The 13,859-nt window shown below is 38.7% G+C and overlaps 1 protein-coding gene across 3 annotated transcripts in view; it reads left to right on the forward strand.

Moving 5' to 3' along the window:
* Positions 1-13,644, forward strand: part of LOC133508463 (cysteinyl leukotriene receptor 1-like) — a 32,641-nt gene extending 18,997 nt beyond the window's left edge. For 2 of the 3 annotated variants that reach the window (XM_061834550.1, XM_061834551.1), the window contains 2 exons: positions 9,679-9,803; positions 10,662-13,644. In XM_061834550.1, coding sequence (XP_061690534.1) covers positions 10,671-11,714 — 1,044 coding nt within the window. In that variant the 5' untranslated portion in view covers positions 9,679-9,803; positions 10,662-10,670 and the 3' untranslated portion in view covers positions 11,715-13,644. Of the gene's footprint in view, positions 1-3,420; positions 3,496-9,678; positions 9,804-10,661 lie in introns of those variants that run through there. The other variant, XM_061834552.1, reaches the window with a different exon arrangement.
* The last annotated feature ends 215 nt before the right edge of the window (positions 13,645-13,859 follow it).

Below are 13,859 nucleotides of genomic sequence, written 5' to 3' on the forward strand. Positions count from 1 at the left end.
GTCATAACATAAGAGAAACACATTTGTGCATTTAAGAATTATTGCAGTGGCTGATATTCCTGGCCTAAAGCTCTTCGTTTGCTGGAGAGGATTTTTCTCGTAGTTTTGACCCGTGTTTGACTCACACAAGTAGAAAATATATTCCTTTCACGTGTATGTGAACCATCTGTTCATTATACTCAATTAAATGGGTGGATGGAAGGAAGACGTTAGACAAATTAACCCAGAGGCATTTCCATCAATGAGGAAAACACTTTTACTGACTGTGCCCTTACAGTTTCTAATACCAAGTAATTCCTCTGTTATTTCCTACAAAAGTAGAATAAAGAGAAATTTAAATGTGGTAGTTTCTCTTCCTTAAACTGCGTTTACACTTTGTTGCAGCTAACCACGACAGCTCCTTTTTTTAGACCACTTTTGACAAAATGACTCGGATTGCTTCAACGTGAAAAAGTAATCAAAACACTTCCCACAGCAGTCAGAGTGCAGGTGAGAAATGTACCGAAACACAATGAATGCACCAATACCTGACAGTACCTTGCCACCCTGGAGATACACCAGTATTTGGATGGCTTCTGGGCAGTTACCAGGTGGGGTGCTCTTTGCAGGGCCCACCAAGAGGAGGTTCCTGGGCTTGAACCGGTACATCCTCGTAAAAATCTGGATGATATGGTTAGGGAGATGGAAGGGAAGCCTGGCCTTTGGTGCATATTTTGCTGCCCCTGTGATTGAACCCTGTAAGAAACCATAAGAAAATGGAGGCGAGAGCATAAATTTGTTGAGAAGAATGGCAATATTTGGACATTCAGTATTTTCCCCGGGCTGTCTGCCATGATAAACAACTGAGAGACTGCAGGATGAGAGTATGTTTACAAGACAGAGGAGATCAAAATCTCCTGCTGTTCAAATAGAAGGGTAGCAGAGTTCACAAGTATGTCATACGAAAGCCGTCAAAACATCTGATTCTAAAAACCACGTCCACATTTTGGCTCAAGAAAGCATGGGTGTGCAAACTTTTCTTCTTCTGACGGAGTCTCATTTTCTGATCCTTGAATAATCTGAACTTGTTTTATTTTTACACATCTTAGCACGCCTCACAAATACTATCAGTGCTATGACTTGCAGTTTCAATGTATTCTAAACAATTAATTACAATTTTTTTAATGAAAGAAGAATATAATGTAGCCACAATGTCTTCCTCAGATAGAAGGAGAACTTGCGAAGGGAGGGGGGGGGGGTACTAGACTGCTTGAGACACTTTCAAAATCCTTCACAGTTGACTAGGAGGTCTGACGTCTGGGATGTTGCTTGGCGTGTGAGGTTAGCAAAAACTGTTTGAGCAGAACGTGTATATCCACAATAGGGTGCAGATGAGTTTTGAATCTCCCAGTCCGCTGAGGCCACCATGAAAGCAGCCTGCCGTTCAGTCGCAACAGCGCCAGCACAAGCAAAGAGGACAAGTAGTGAGCATCAAGCAGCTGACAATTAAATGATTAATTCATTCATTAATGATTGACTTTAATTGTAAATTGCCTTTCATCCGATAGTCAATTGAATGAACATTAACGACAAAAAAAAAAAACATTGCACTATTTTGGGTTTATTAGTCAAAAAGCAGCGGCACGGTGGATCAGCTGGAAAGCGTTGGCCTCACAGTTTTTCAATCCCGGACTCGCCTGTGTGGAGTTTGCATGTTCTCCCTGTTCCTGCGTGGGTTTCCTCCAGGCACTCCAGTTTCCTCACACATCCTAAAAACATGCAACATTAATTGGACACTCTAAATTGCCCCTAGGTGTGACTGTGAGTGCGGCTGTTTGTCTCCATGTGCCCTATGATTGGTTGGCAGCCCGTTGAGAGCTGGAATAGGCTTCAGCCCTCCCATGACCCACATGAGGATAAGCGGTTAAGAAAACGGATGGATGGAAAGTCAAAAAGCTAACTAAACTAAGCTAAGTTAGGAAACAGTAACATTTTGGCTAACACTTGTAAGGTTTGTTCCACCATTCCAAGCATGTTTTACATGAAATAAAAACTTTCAGGTTCAACTTTTAGGATGCACTATATTAATTGTTTTAATTTTTCTTATCGATTTTTTTTTTTGAGTGATCCAATGTTTTTTTCAGTGTATTAATGTTAAAATTAAATTGTTACAATAAAACATACCAATATAAAATAAAATATCTTAAAGAAATGTACTGTTGACTGTTGTGCTGGACAAATCCAAATATATGATGTTTATCAGATATTTTTGTCGAATAAAATAAAATAGAAGTTTTGGTGCTTAAAATTCCAGACAACTATGATTTTCAACCAGAAGGTTAATGTTTGACTTCCAGTGCGAATGAAAAAGAGGTTGATGGAGGGATGCAAATGTGCTTGTTGGTGTTGACATGCCCTTCTCCAAGGCACTAGCCCGTCACACGCCAGCTCGAGAGTTTCAGTGCTGGTTGCATGTGTCTTCACTCTGACATCTCTCCTTGCATCTGGTCCTCATTGTGGTCTGCAACAAAATATACAACAGATTCTCGCTGAAAATGCTTTTGAGGGGTTATAATGAAAATAAAATGTATTTTCTAAATATCCAATGATCATTATCTCTCATATGGGCACAATTAGACACTTTTGGTGCAAATTCATTTACTCAATGAATAAATTGATACATCAGGTATCTCACTGAAGAAGCTATTTATATATACAGTACATATAGCCATCCATATTTTTTCATGGTTTATCCTTGTTTTTTTATTCTTAACATTTAAAGATACAATCACACACAAGTTGTCCCCCCTATTACCACTCTTTCATACACCGTGCCTTTGTTGGACACATATGGCTTTTTCCATAGTCTATAAACAGATACATTGAATTCGTGCTGTGCTCGTTGGTTACTTCAAGTCTTCAAAATAGGATAGCTGTTGTGTGTTAGAAGTTCCTGTTTTGCAAAATAACCGAGAAAACAACATTGTCTTTGTTTTTGTTGTTTGTATTCAGGGTTAGGGTTAGGGTTAGACCTATTTGCATTACATAATTGGATACATGCAATAATAGTACACACATTATATCCATATTCTGTTTCCGGACACAAGTGAGCTTTATCCTACAGGATGGACTCTAACAGGGTTTCAAAACCCACACCCACAACTTTTTAAAAGTTTGTGGACATCTCATGCATTTTAGGTAAAACTGACGTTTAATCCTTACATTCAAAACTCACCTTAAACTGATCAAAAAATTTATATTGAAAGTCATCATTACCTTGTTTCAACAAATTCCAGACCCTCTTGATTGTCTGACGGATTCTCTTCTTTAACTTTACAACTGCAATGGCAAAATGTCTGGTCTGGAAAAGAGTTGCACTGTCCTTGAGTCATTCCAGAGGGGAATGAGAGCCTGACAGGTTTTCCTTTATTGCTGGCATCAGTTTAAACCTCTGTTGTTTTCAATTCTGCTCGGAGGGAGTGCTTTGTAAACATGCAGGCCAGGATTGATCTGCTTGTGAGTAATCTGATTCCATAACTTTAAATCCATATTAGATCGGTAACTATGAAGAGACAGCTTGCCACGTCATAATTTTGTAATATGTTCCATCATTGGCATAGGATCCTGTCAGTTTTGGTTGAGTAACTTCTGTGTTGTTTTGTGTTGATGATTCCATATGAATCAGTATGATTCTTATCTATCTTACTAATCACTGAACTCATCTGGTACTCCTTGCTTCAGTCATTTCTGCTGATGGTTGACCGAAAACGTAACTTTATTTTCTGCTTGACGTGCATGAATGTTTTAACTGTAACACATCACACAATAAATATCATCAATCATCATCTCCATCTATGTGAAACTTCAGTTTCTTAAAATTTCAAAGTTTGCTCACAGTGCTGTCTTCAGACTTTTGGCAGGTATATACAGTATGAACAAAATAATAATAAATGATTAAAAACGTATTGCACCGTCATACATTGGATTTGACATTATTATTTAGTATGCTGTATTAGTATACTGCTGAAATTAAATGAAATGGAAAAAACTGTAAATTCCACAAGTTACATTTTTAGACAAATAGTGCATTTTGTGTTGTAACATTGTGTCGACACGTTAAAATTACAATATTATAATTAAAGAGTCCTAAAAAGGAAACGTAGATTAGAGTTCTTGCCAAAGTAAACGTTGATCATCTCTAATATGGGTGGACCAATCAGGATATCTTCTGTGTATCAATGATGTAAACGTAAATGTTAATGACGCATGCGGTGTCTGCGCACATTTAGTCAGATACTGAAACGATCAGATCAAATAATTTTCTTTCCAAGTCACGAAATCATAACAAAGACCTGCTTCGTTAATGGTTGACTCCAACATTTAATGGCTTGACTTCAGGTGTTTTCAAGCGACCATTACAGAAAGATGAGGAAAAAATGTTATTTTTCTGTACTGTTCATACTGACAAATTTGGGCGCCGCATTCATCCATTCATTATCTGAGCTGCGTATCCCTACAAGGGTCGAGGTAGTGCTGGAGCCTATCCCAACTGTCTTTGGGCATGAGGCAGGGTCCAACCTAAGATGGTTGCCAGCCAATCACGCTGCATATAAGCCATCTTTTTTTTGTAAAAACTGCAAGCACACATTGAGGCAAGGGATGGCTTTTTAGGGTTTGGGCACTCTTCTCAAGCTGACAATACACACATGGCTGCCCACAAACAAAATAGAACCATTTAAAAAAAATTTAAAGTTGTAAACATCAACAGTATGGATATCGAAGCAAGCATAATGTCAAATTTGCATAAAAATTAACAGCGTGTATCCAAATACTTTGGGCACTTGAAATGGACAAACGAACTTTTGACTTAACATTATCTAATCGGTCATAACTTTTTGATTACATAGTGCTTGTGTGAAGTATTTTTGTGGGATTTTTTTTTTAATCGCCATAGTTCATCAAGTCTAGGTGGGCTCATATGTGGGCCAGGACTGAAACTGTTTTGAGTGAGTATGATCCAAGACATATGTACAAGGCATATGGAAATGCCATTATAATAATAAAATATTTTCTATCCATGGATGGAGATGGTTGTAACCGTGACCTGTTTATTTATGCATGCTGTTTTCACCATACATATAGTCTTGAATATTTCATAATTGAGTGTTGTTTCTCACCTGAAAGCTCCATCTGCAGCTACTAACACACTTTGTGGCCTAGCAAAAAAAAGGTTAGCGGTTAAAAAACTACAAATGTTTCAAAAAATGGGTTTGTGGTCGAGTTACAGTCATCTATTTGGCACATCATTAAAGCCAGGAGCATTTTGGAGATAACATGACCTAAATAAACATCTTCAGCTGCACAGTATTATTTTTTTATTATTATTTTATGCAGCACATCTCACTCTCAGCAGGCTACCCAGGCATTTATGGGGCTTCATTTCAACAAATATGTAAAAATGTACACCCACCAAAATCTGTGTGTATTGATACATTAAAAGGAACACAAAAACATTTTACAAGCAAAGCAATTTCAAAGAGTGGAAAAAGTCCCCAGAGATGAGATCAGATAAGAGGTTGCTCTCGTTGCCATGTATGGAGTTGGAGTGGCTGCTGCTGCTGCTGGCTCAAATATGCACACTAACATCTAGCAAACAAGTCATCAGGGGCAAATTCCTCACCACGTACATATAACACACACATGTACGGTGTTTTGAAAACATTGTTGATTTTCAGCAACACAATTGGCCGTTAAAATATTCTAATAAACCTCAGCCGTAAGAACAGTGGCCAAGACTAAAGCAAGAACATCCCTTCCACTGCCGTCGTCACGTTCCATATGGAGCTCATTGTCGACACAGCCTTCAAAATTAATACGTATTACCTGTGAAGCAAGCACGTAATACAATGTGTTGGCGACATTTTCTATACTCTCTCACCTGGCCGAATGCTGCTTTCAAAATAGTTTCAAAGAAACTGTCATAACTATTGTTGCCAATGCACCTCACTGTAATTAATCCAGTTTCTCAATTACAGTAGAACCTCCAAATTCCAATTCCCGAGAGATTGTATATTGTGAAATTCAACCGCAAATTTTTCAGAAAAATAAGACTCTGAAGCTGGAGTGGATTAAGAATGGCCCAGTTATTAAAATAGATTTCGTCATTTTTATTGTTTTATTAATTTCTCACACATTATGGTTCAAATAAATTATTATAAATAATAAGGCTAAATATTTGTAAAATAAAATATTTTATATGTAAGACTGAAAACCAAAACATGTAAATGAGTGTGATACATATTTTAATATTACCATAATTGTTGCATTATTTAGCCATACATCCCTCCATCTCATTTCTAACCCCTTATCCTATTCAGCGTTGCAGTCCCAGCTGACTTTGGACAAAAGGCGAGCGACACTCTGAAATGGTCACCAGTCAGTCACAAACATCTACAAAAATCTCACTCTCACGCTGTCACTGAACATAAAGTCAACGTACATCAGGTTTTAAGATCTTATGTGGCTTCAGAGCGCAAGCTTTTACTCTGGCTCACAAAAACCTCTCATCACAAAAAAATTCGCAAGAATTTAGTGTGCAGACCACAAGTATATTTTAAAATGCAAGCATGGCAAAGGAAAGTCACAGATATTTTCTGGTGGGGAGGCTCACATGAGCTATTGCTCAGCTACCCCTTCAGTCGTTATATACTCGAGGTATATATTAGTTATTATTAGTACACAAGCGGCGGGATGGTGGGTCAGCTGTTAAAATGTTGCCCTCACAGTTCTGAAGACCCGGGTTCGATCCCGGCCCCGCCTGTGTGGAGTTTGCATGTTCTCCCCTACCTGCGTGGTTTTTCTCTAGGCGGGTTTCCTCCCACATCCCAAAAAATATGCAACATTATTTGGACACTCTAAATTGCCCCCAGGTGTGATTGTGAGTGTGGTTGTTTGTCTCGATGTGCCCTGCGATTGGCTGGCAACCAGTTCAGGGTGTACCCCGCCTCCTGCCCGTTGACAGCTGGAAATGGGCTCCAGCACTCCCCACGACCCACGTGAGGATAAGCAGCAAAGAAAATGGATAGTACACAAGATTAACATTAACGGTGATGGGTTTACATTCTGAAAGATAAACTGTGAAGTTCCAATGAATGTGACATTTGTGACATTTGTCACATTCATTGGCAGTTTTTGACAGTTTTGGGTGTGTGCAATTAACTAATGCGCAACATGCATACCGAAAATTAACATGACTAATGACAAGTTATTTACAAGATTTTAAAATCTTACTCAGTAATTTTAAAAGTTTGGTGTAATACTTCTCAACCACTGGATTATGTTCTATTTGTACTGTTTTTTGTTTTTTTTTAGTAGCTGATTAATGTGCTATCAACCTTAACAGTAAATACAAGCAAAAATGTTGCATACAAACAAAATAACTCAGAGTTTGAATGACTCAGGGGTCATACAAATCGGACTTCAACCAAAAAAAGTCAGCGTAAAAAATACTTCGGTGTTCGACCCAATTCTCTGAGTCCGAACACCTGATCCAAGCTGAAGCCGTGTTGACTGCATCGCTGAGTCAAGCTGACGCAGGGCGGTGCCAAGACTAGCCACTGCCCACTTCAAGTCAAGCAGGCAGTCTTAGTGTGAGCACACACATTTGTGAGTGCCTCTCACGATTTAAAAAAAAATTAAAAATTCCAGTATTTTCCTTGCCATGGGCCCAAAGAAAGACATTTATCCTACCTGCAGCAATGGAAAAAAAAAAGTTCAATGAACCACAGTGGATTTAAGAGGAGATAATCGCTAAATACGGAAACTGGCTGCGTGTTTCTTGTGGCTCTTGTAAACTGATATCGTATGGCAAAGTTGATTATTTCGACAACGTCTATGTTTGAACGCCAAGGTTCCACACTCACGCAATTGATGTCTATCTTAATGCTTGAACAAATCTCTCCTTCCACCACAATTTATAAAATAGATTTAATGTCCTGTAAATATGTGAAGATGACTTTACTTGGTTACTTACTGTAATGTTTGGTCTCATGTTTAATTTCGCTGGTATGAATTGGCTAAATGGGTTACAGGGAAAGTGGCCCACCCTCAACTGTGAAAATGAGTTTGTTCATTTCCACTGAGGCATCCGGATTTACAGTACCGGTAATTTTCCTAAGCACAACGCAAACTCATTAACAACTTCCAAAGGAAATACTGCATAATAAACACACATCCTCTATAATCACTCACAAGCCATCTGACCTAAAGTTCATCTTTTGTATTTTATTTATTTATTTATTTTTTAGAACGGCTTACTTTCTAAGTTCTAAATATTTAGATCCATGAGTAAAGGCACCGCAGATGAGTAAAGCAAATGTAAACAATTTTTACAATGTTTGAAATCTGCTCATTCCACATTTCCCTGGAAAAATGGAGGGAAAACAGTACAATTTTTGGGCATTTATTCTACCAAAAACCATTCAAAAAATGTTTTCAGTCTTTGAAAATATCATCATCATTTTATCAACATTTGTTTATAAACACAGCAAACATTGTCTGTGAAGAAGATGGCTGGGTATGGACTTTATATATTCATTGGAAGAATACACAAGTATGTCACAATCAAAACAACATGGTGCTGCCTGAAAATGAGCTTTGTCATGCTTTTCTAGGAAAGTGTACCACAACTATGATATGTGGGGATAGAGTAAAGTGGATTCTCACATTTCAAATCTATCTGTTCCATCACCGTGTTCATCTGTTTAAGAGAGGACCCTAGGACTCCCACCACTGACAAAGTGCAAGGAGATGATTTTCACATTATAATGTGAAACGATTCGCATTATAACATGCAATTAACCACATTATAAAGTGATATGTTTCACGTTATAATGTGGTAGCGACTTTTTTTTTCTTGGTGTGGCAACAATGCGCTTCCGTAGTCCTTTTTTTTGGGGGGGGGGGGCAGCAATACGCTTCCGTAGAGTGGCATGCACTGCACAAAATTACAAATTTCAGTGGCTAATAAATCCCAATTACATCACTTGGTCTTCATGAAGTTAAACATACAATAAGTAACACCATTTCCAGAATGTGTTCTCTCGACATCAAGAAAGGCAGTAATAACTACGATGTTGACAAGCATTTTTCCTTATTTTGTTGGAAGACTTGCTTGTGTTTCTGCAGATTTTGTAGCAAAATTCCACACGATGTTCCAAATTGCTATCCACAACAGTTGCAAATTAAATAGGTTGTAAAGAAGATGTAAAAAAATATATATGTGTTCTTCAGTCTAAAAAACATCATCTTGATTAGGTTACATGTTGACATAGAAACCTCTCTTCAATATTAGCTTAATTCTCTCATCCACTGAAATTCTAAGTTGTATTTTAAGTCTGAATTTTTTCTAGACTGCAATTTTCCTTCAGGATAGTGATACGGGTGGCTTGAGAGTGAGAGTAAATATAGCCATGTATTCTGTGTTCTTCCACATTATATTATAATAGAATATATCATAGACAATAATTGGCTTTTTACAGTATCTACAGTATCATCGTGAGTGCATTCATGAGTAAAGTTAAACCACTGGAGGTCAGTACAGATAGTTTCCAGCAGCTGATGACATCACCAAGATCGATCCACAATAGTAGTGAGGAAGTCCCACCTTCAAGAGATTCAAAATGCATGACCCCTCTGCAGAAGCAGCTACCTGCAGGAGCGTCCGCCTACAACGAGGCTTTTGACATCGGGCAGAGAGGACCAGCCGTTCCGACAGAGTCCATCAGACCAGCGTGAAGATCAAGCATAGTCAGGAAAACTCATTGGTAAGCGTTCAGATTTTGTCTAATTCAAATTTTGCTTTAGTTTTGTCACTGGAAAGTGATAGTTCAAAAAAAAAAAAAGTCAAGATTCAAGTGAAATGTTAACATGGAAGACATTGCTCTTTTACAAATTTGTGTATTTTAAAATGCCATCGTAAAGTTGTAATGTAAATGTATGTATTCAAACTCGGGCAATGTTTGAATTTAAAAACATGTCAGAGGAGTCTCTGCTGTTTTGTCTAAGTGCATTATACCCATTACAGCACATCTACATCTGCAGCCCCCTTCCAAAAAAAGAAAAAAAATCCTTGTATGAAAGAGTAACTGATTTAGTTTCCTACGTTTGGACAACTTTACTCCAGCATATGAGAAAACAATGGAAACTACAATAAATCCATGGAAAGTACATTTACAATTAAAAGAACTATTTCACACTCGTCTAGATGTTGTGATTTTGTGCAAGTGTAGTGAGCTGAAATATCAAGATGAAGTTTTTGTCATTGTATAAAAGACGCATTGGGAAGCATATTTTAGTTGTGACACAATTTCTAGTAACACAGCCTCATTGTTGCTCTGGGGAGCTTCACTTGAGGAGAGTTTGTAATCCATCTTCCACATTATTTAGTACGTTTTCTATTTGGCCATTTTATTAAGGGCACCCAGGTAAATGGATAAGAATTTGTTCAGAATAAGACGTGAGAATATTTGTTTTGTAATAGAACAACTACCACGTCACATGATAAACATCCATGTTAATCAGATTTGTGGGTTTCCTAATGTCAGTACTGCAGGTGCAAATCTGTAAAATAATCTGTGAAGCGTGTTTTACATTCAGTGACATAATATTTGTGGTCATTTCAGCAGTTGCAGATGGAACCGGATAATCAGATCCAGAGTGAAGAGAGCAATTCCACTAACTGTCCCTCCATTGATGACTTCCGCAATCAGGTTTACTCCACTTCCTACTGCCTCATCACGGTGTTGGGCCTGGCTGGAAACGGTTTCGCCTTGGTGGTGCTGCTCCGAACGTATCGCCCGAGTTCTCCTTTCCAAGTGTACATGCTGAATCTGGTTGTATCCGACCTGATGTGTGTCAGCACTCTGCCAATGCGGGTAGTCTATTATGTCAACAAGGGACAGTGGAACCAGGGCGATTTCCTGTGTCGCATCACCTCCTGTGCCCTCTACCTCAATCTGTACTGCAGCATTTACATCATGACGGCCATGTCTGTGACACGTTTCACGGCCGTCGTCTTCCCTGTGCAAAACCGACAATTGCTGACAGTGAAACATGCCCGCCTGGTGTGTGTGGGCATTTGGATTTTTACCTGTCTAGCGTCATCACCCTTCCTGTTGTTTGGCCAGAAATTTGACCCTGTCTCCAATAAAACAAAGTGCCTTGAACCTCCGATTGGTCAAGATGTGCCAAAAGTAGTCATGCTGAATAATTTGGCTTTGGTCCTGGGTTTTATCCTCCCCTTCTTCATCATACTGATCTGCTACGCTGGTATAATCCGTACCCTACTGTACCGCACCCCAAGGACTAGACGTCAGCAAGACATAGGCCCAAAAGCCATTAGAATGATTGCATTTGTCCTACTGACCTTCTTAGTTAGCTTCATGCCGTACCACGTGCAGCGCTCCATTCACATACACTCCTTGTACCGGACTGACACATCCTGTTCTGAAAAAGTGATTATGCAAAAGTCAGTCGTAGTGACGTTGTGTCTCGCAGCGGCAAATTCATGCTTTGATCCTTTGCTTTACTTTTTTTCCGGGGAGGGTTTTCTCAAACGTCTTTCTTCCATGCGCTTGTCACGATCACCAAGCACCTATAACCGTACCGGTAACGAGACTGGCGTCACCAGACAGCCCAATGACACATCAGTTGTACTTAACAGGAGCGCTGTCTAGTAAGATGAAGGACACGTTGAAAAGATTGATTACTCACAAACACATGAATTTAGCATTTGTCAACAAATCTAAAACACTGGAATTAGTAGACACCCTACGAATTACTGTGGCTACTGTGTATGTGAAATGATATCCATCCATCCTGAACTACTTGTCTTCTTTGTCGGAAGTGAATTTGGGTGGGATCTGGGATGCACCCAAAACCATTTGCCGGTAAATACAGGATAAATACATTTTGGAATAAGTATCATGTGTTATATTCTTGCCATCAACTGGATCAACATTGTATTCCCCACTATAAATTTTAAAGAAAACAAATTGTTGATTAAAGGTGGTTCACAGAACTATAATTATAATTAGAAGAAATTGAAAAAGAAAAAAATTGAAAAAGAAATAAATTTTTTAGAGGCTCAAAACCATTGATGCTGTGCTTGGCTTGGCACTATGTCCCCCAATGGACCTTTCCGATGACAATCTTAAGCTCTGCCCCCTTAGCAATGTCCCACAATCTTACAAAATGGTGATTGAACGGAACAGATTTGAAGTGGATTCTCTATCGTGTATTCCAGATAATATTGGGGTATGTTTTTTGCCAAATGCGTCAGACTTTTCCAAGAGAGTTCTACAGAGAGGTCTCAACTATTTCATGCAATGATATGTACACGGAATTAAGATTTTGGACGGAGTAGGACGCAATGTCAGAGTTACAGCGAAAAATTGGCAATCGATGCAAAAAAGTTTGACACCTCACAAACTTCATATTGAAATCCAACACGATAAAATAGTGGAATCATACTGCGCATGTAAAGGAAGGTGAGTACTTTTAACTTGGAAAGATCACGAGTAATATCATTATAGTCTTTATCAGTGGTTGGGTGTATTCATTTGACTTGGCTTATAATGGAACCCGGTGCTCTGTTTTAAAAGTCTGATGTGATACAAATAGGCAAATAGATATTTCTCTTACATGACATCACGCGTTTTCGTATCACTAACCCGACTCTTTGGCATAAAACATGACACACTTCATTCAGCAGGTCAGTGATACACTAACAAAGTGAAAATTGTTCTCCTGCAACGTGTAAAGCACTTATAATAATGAAATCAAACTCAGAGAAGATACTTCTCCCTCACTTACCTTCGAACATACAGACTTGTGTTTGTTGATATTGTCCACATTTAGTTGTACGTATGCTCTTCCGCAAGCCTTAATCAATCGTAGACAACTGTGTTTTAGACTTGGAAAATTAATCACCAGGGCCCCTTGTAACCTAGCAGGATAGCTTTCATCAGAATTGCACATTCCCCAAGAGCATCTGAGGACCACTTTCTCCATAACATCAACTTTTCTAAGCGCACGCTACTGACAACCAGCATTGCTTGTGAGACAATACGGGAGAGGGGCATGTCAAGCCAGGAGTGTAGACAATGTGGCTATCTGATTGGTTATTATTGTACGAGTGATTCACAGGTTGGAAAGGTCCATTGCACAACTTACCAGATTTTTAAAATATATACTGTATATATAATTTGTACACATATATAATTGACTGCTTGGGATTTTGATCAACTCGGACAAAACTTTGGGTGTCAGTGATTTCTCTCCTGTACTCATGTCATGGAACTTACAATAAGGCTCATAATTTAAAATGCTATATAGAAGCATTTTTACAGTCAATGTAATGTGATTTTGTCTCTGTCATGCATCATCCATGAGGCCAGGAAAGCCATGAGCATGCTGACTACCCCATGACTGCAATTGTGGCGAGTTTGTGTGCCTTCCCAGGCTCTGGGTCACATGTATGAACCTATATTGCAAGGGTCACCAGCATGTTGCGGGTGATCACCAGGTACCCCAAAAGGACCACATAAGCAGCACGTGGGCCTCTCCTGAAAATATCTCACCTGTGGTGGGAGATTGTGATTTTGTTGGCATGATGTACAAGTGAACATTTGAAAATGTAAACAGATGCAGAGATTTCAAGAAATAAAGCATTTCAAATAGATATCTATTTCCAATGTTGTGTTTAATAATTACTGTGAGTCATGATCACTGATCGGTGTCTTCACGTGAAGGAATCAATTATTAACAACATGTAATTCAAGATACCATGAAGTAATGTATTATCTCACAAGAGTTTTAAA

Source organism: Syngnathoides biaculeatus, chromosome 11, assembly GCF_019802595.1.
Source record: "Syngnathoides biaculeatus isolate LvHL_M chromosome 11, ASM1980259v1, whole genome shotgun sequence".
NCBI lineage: Eukaryota > Metazoa > Chordata > Actinopteri > Syngnathiformes > Syngnathidae > Syngnathoides > Syngnathoides biaculeatus.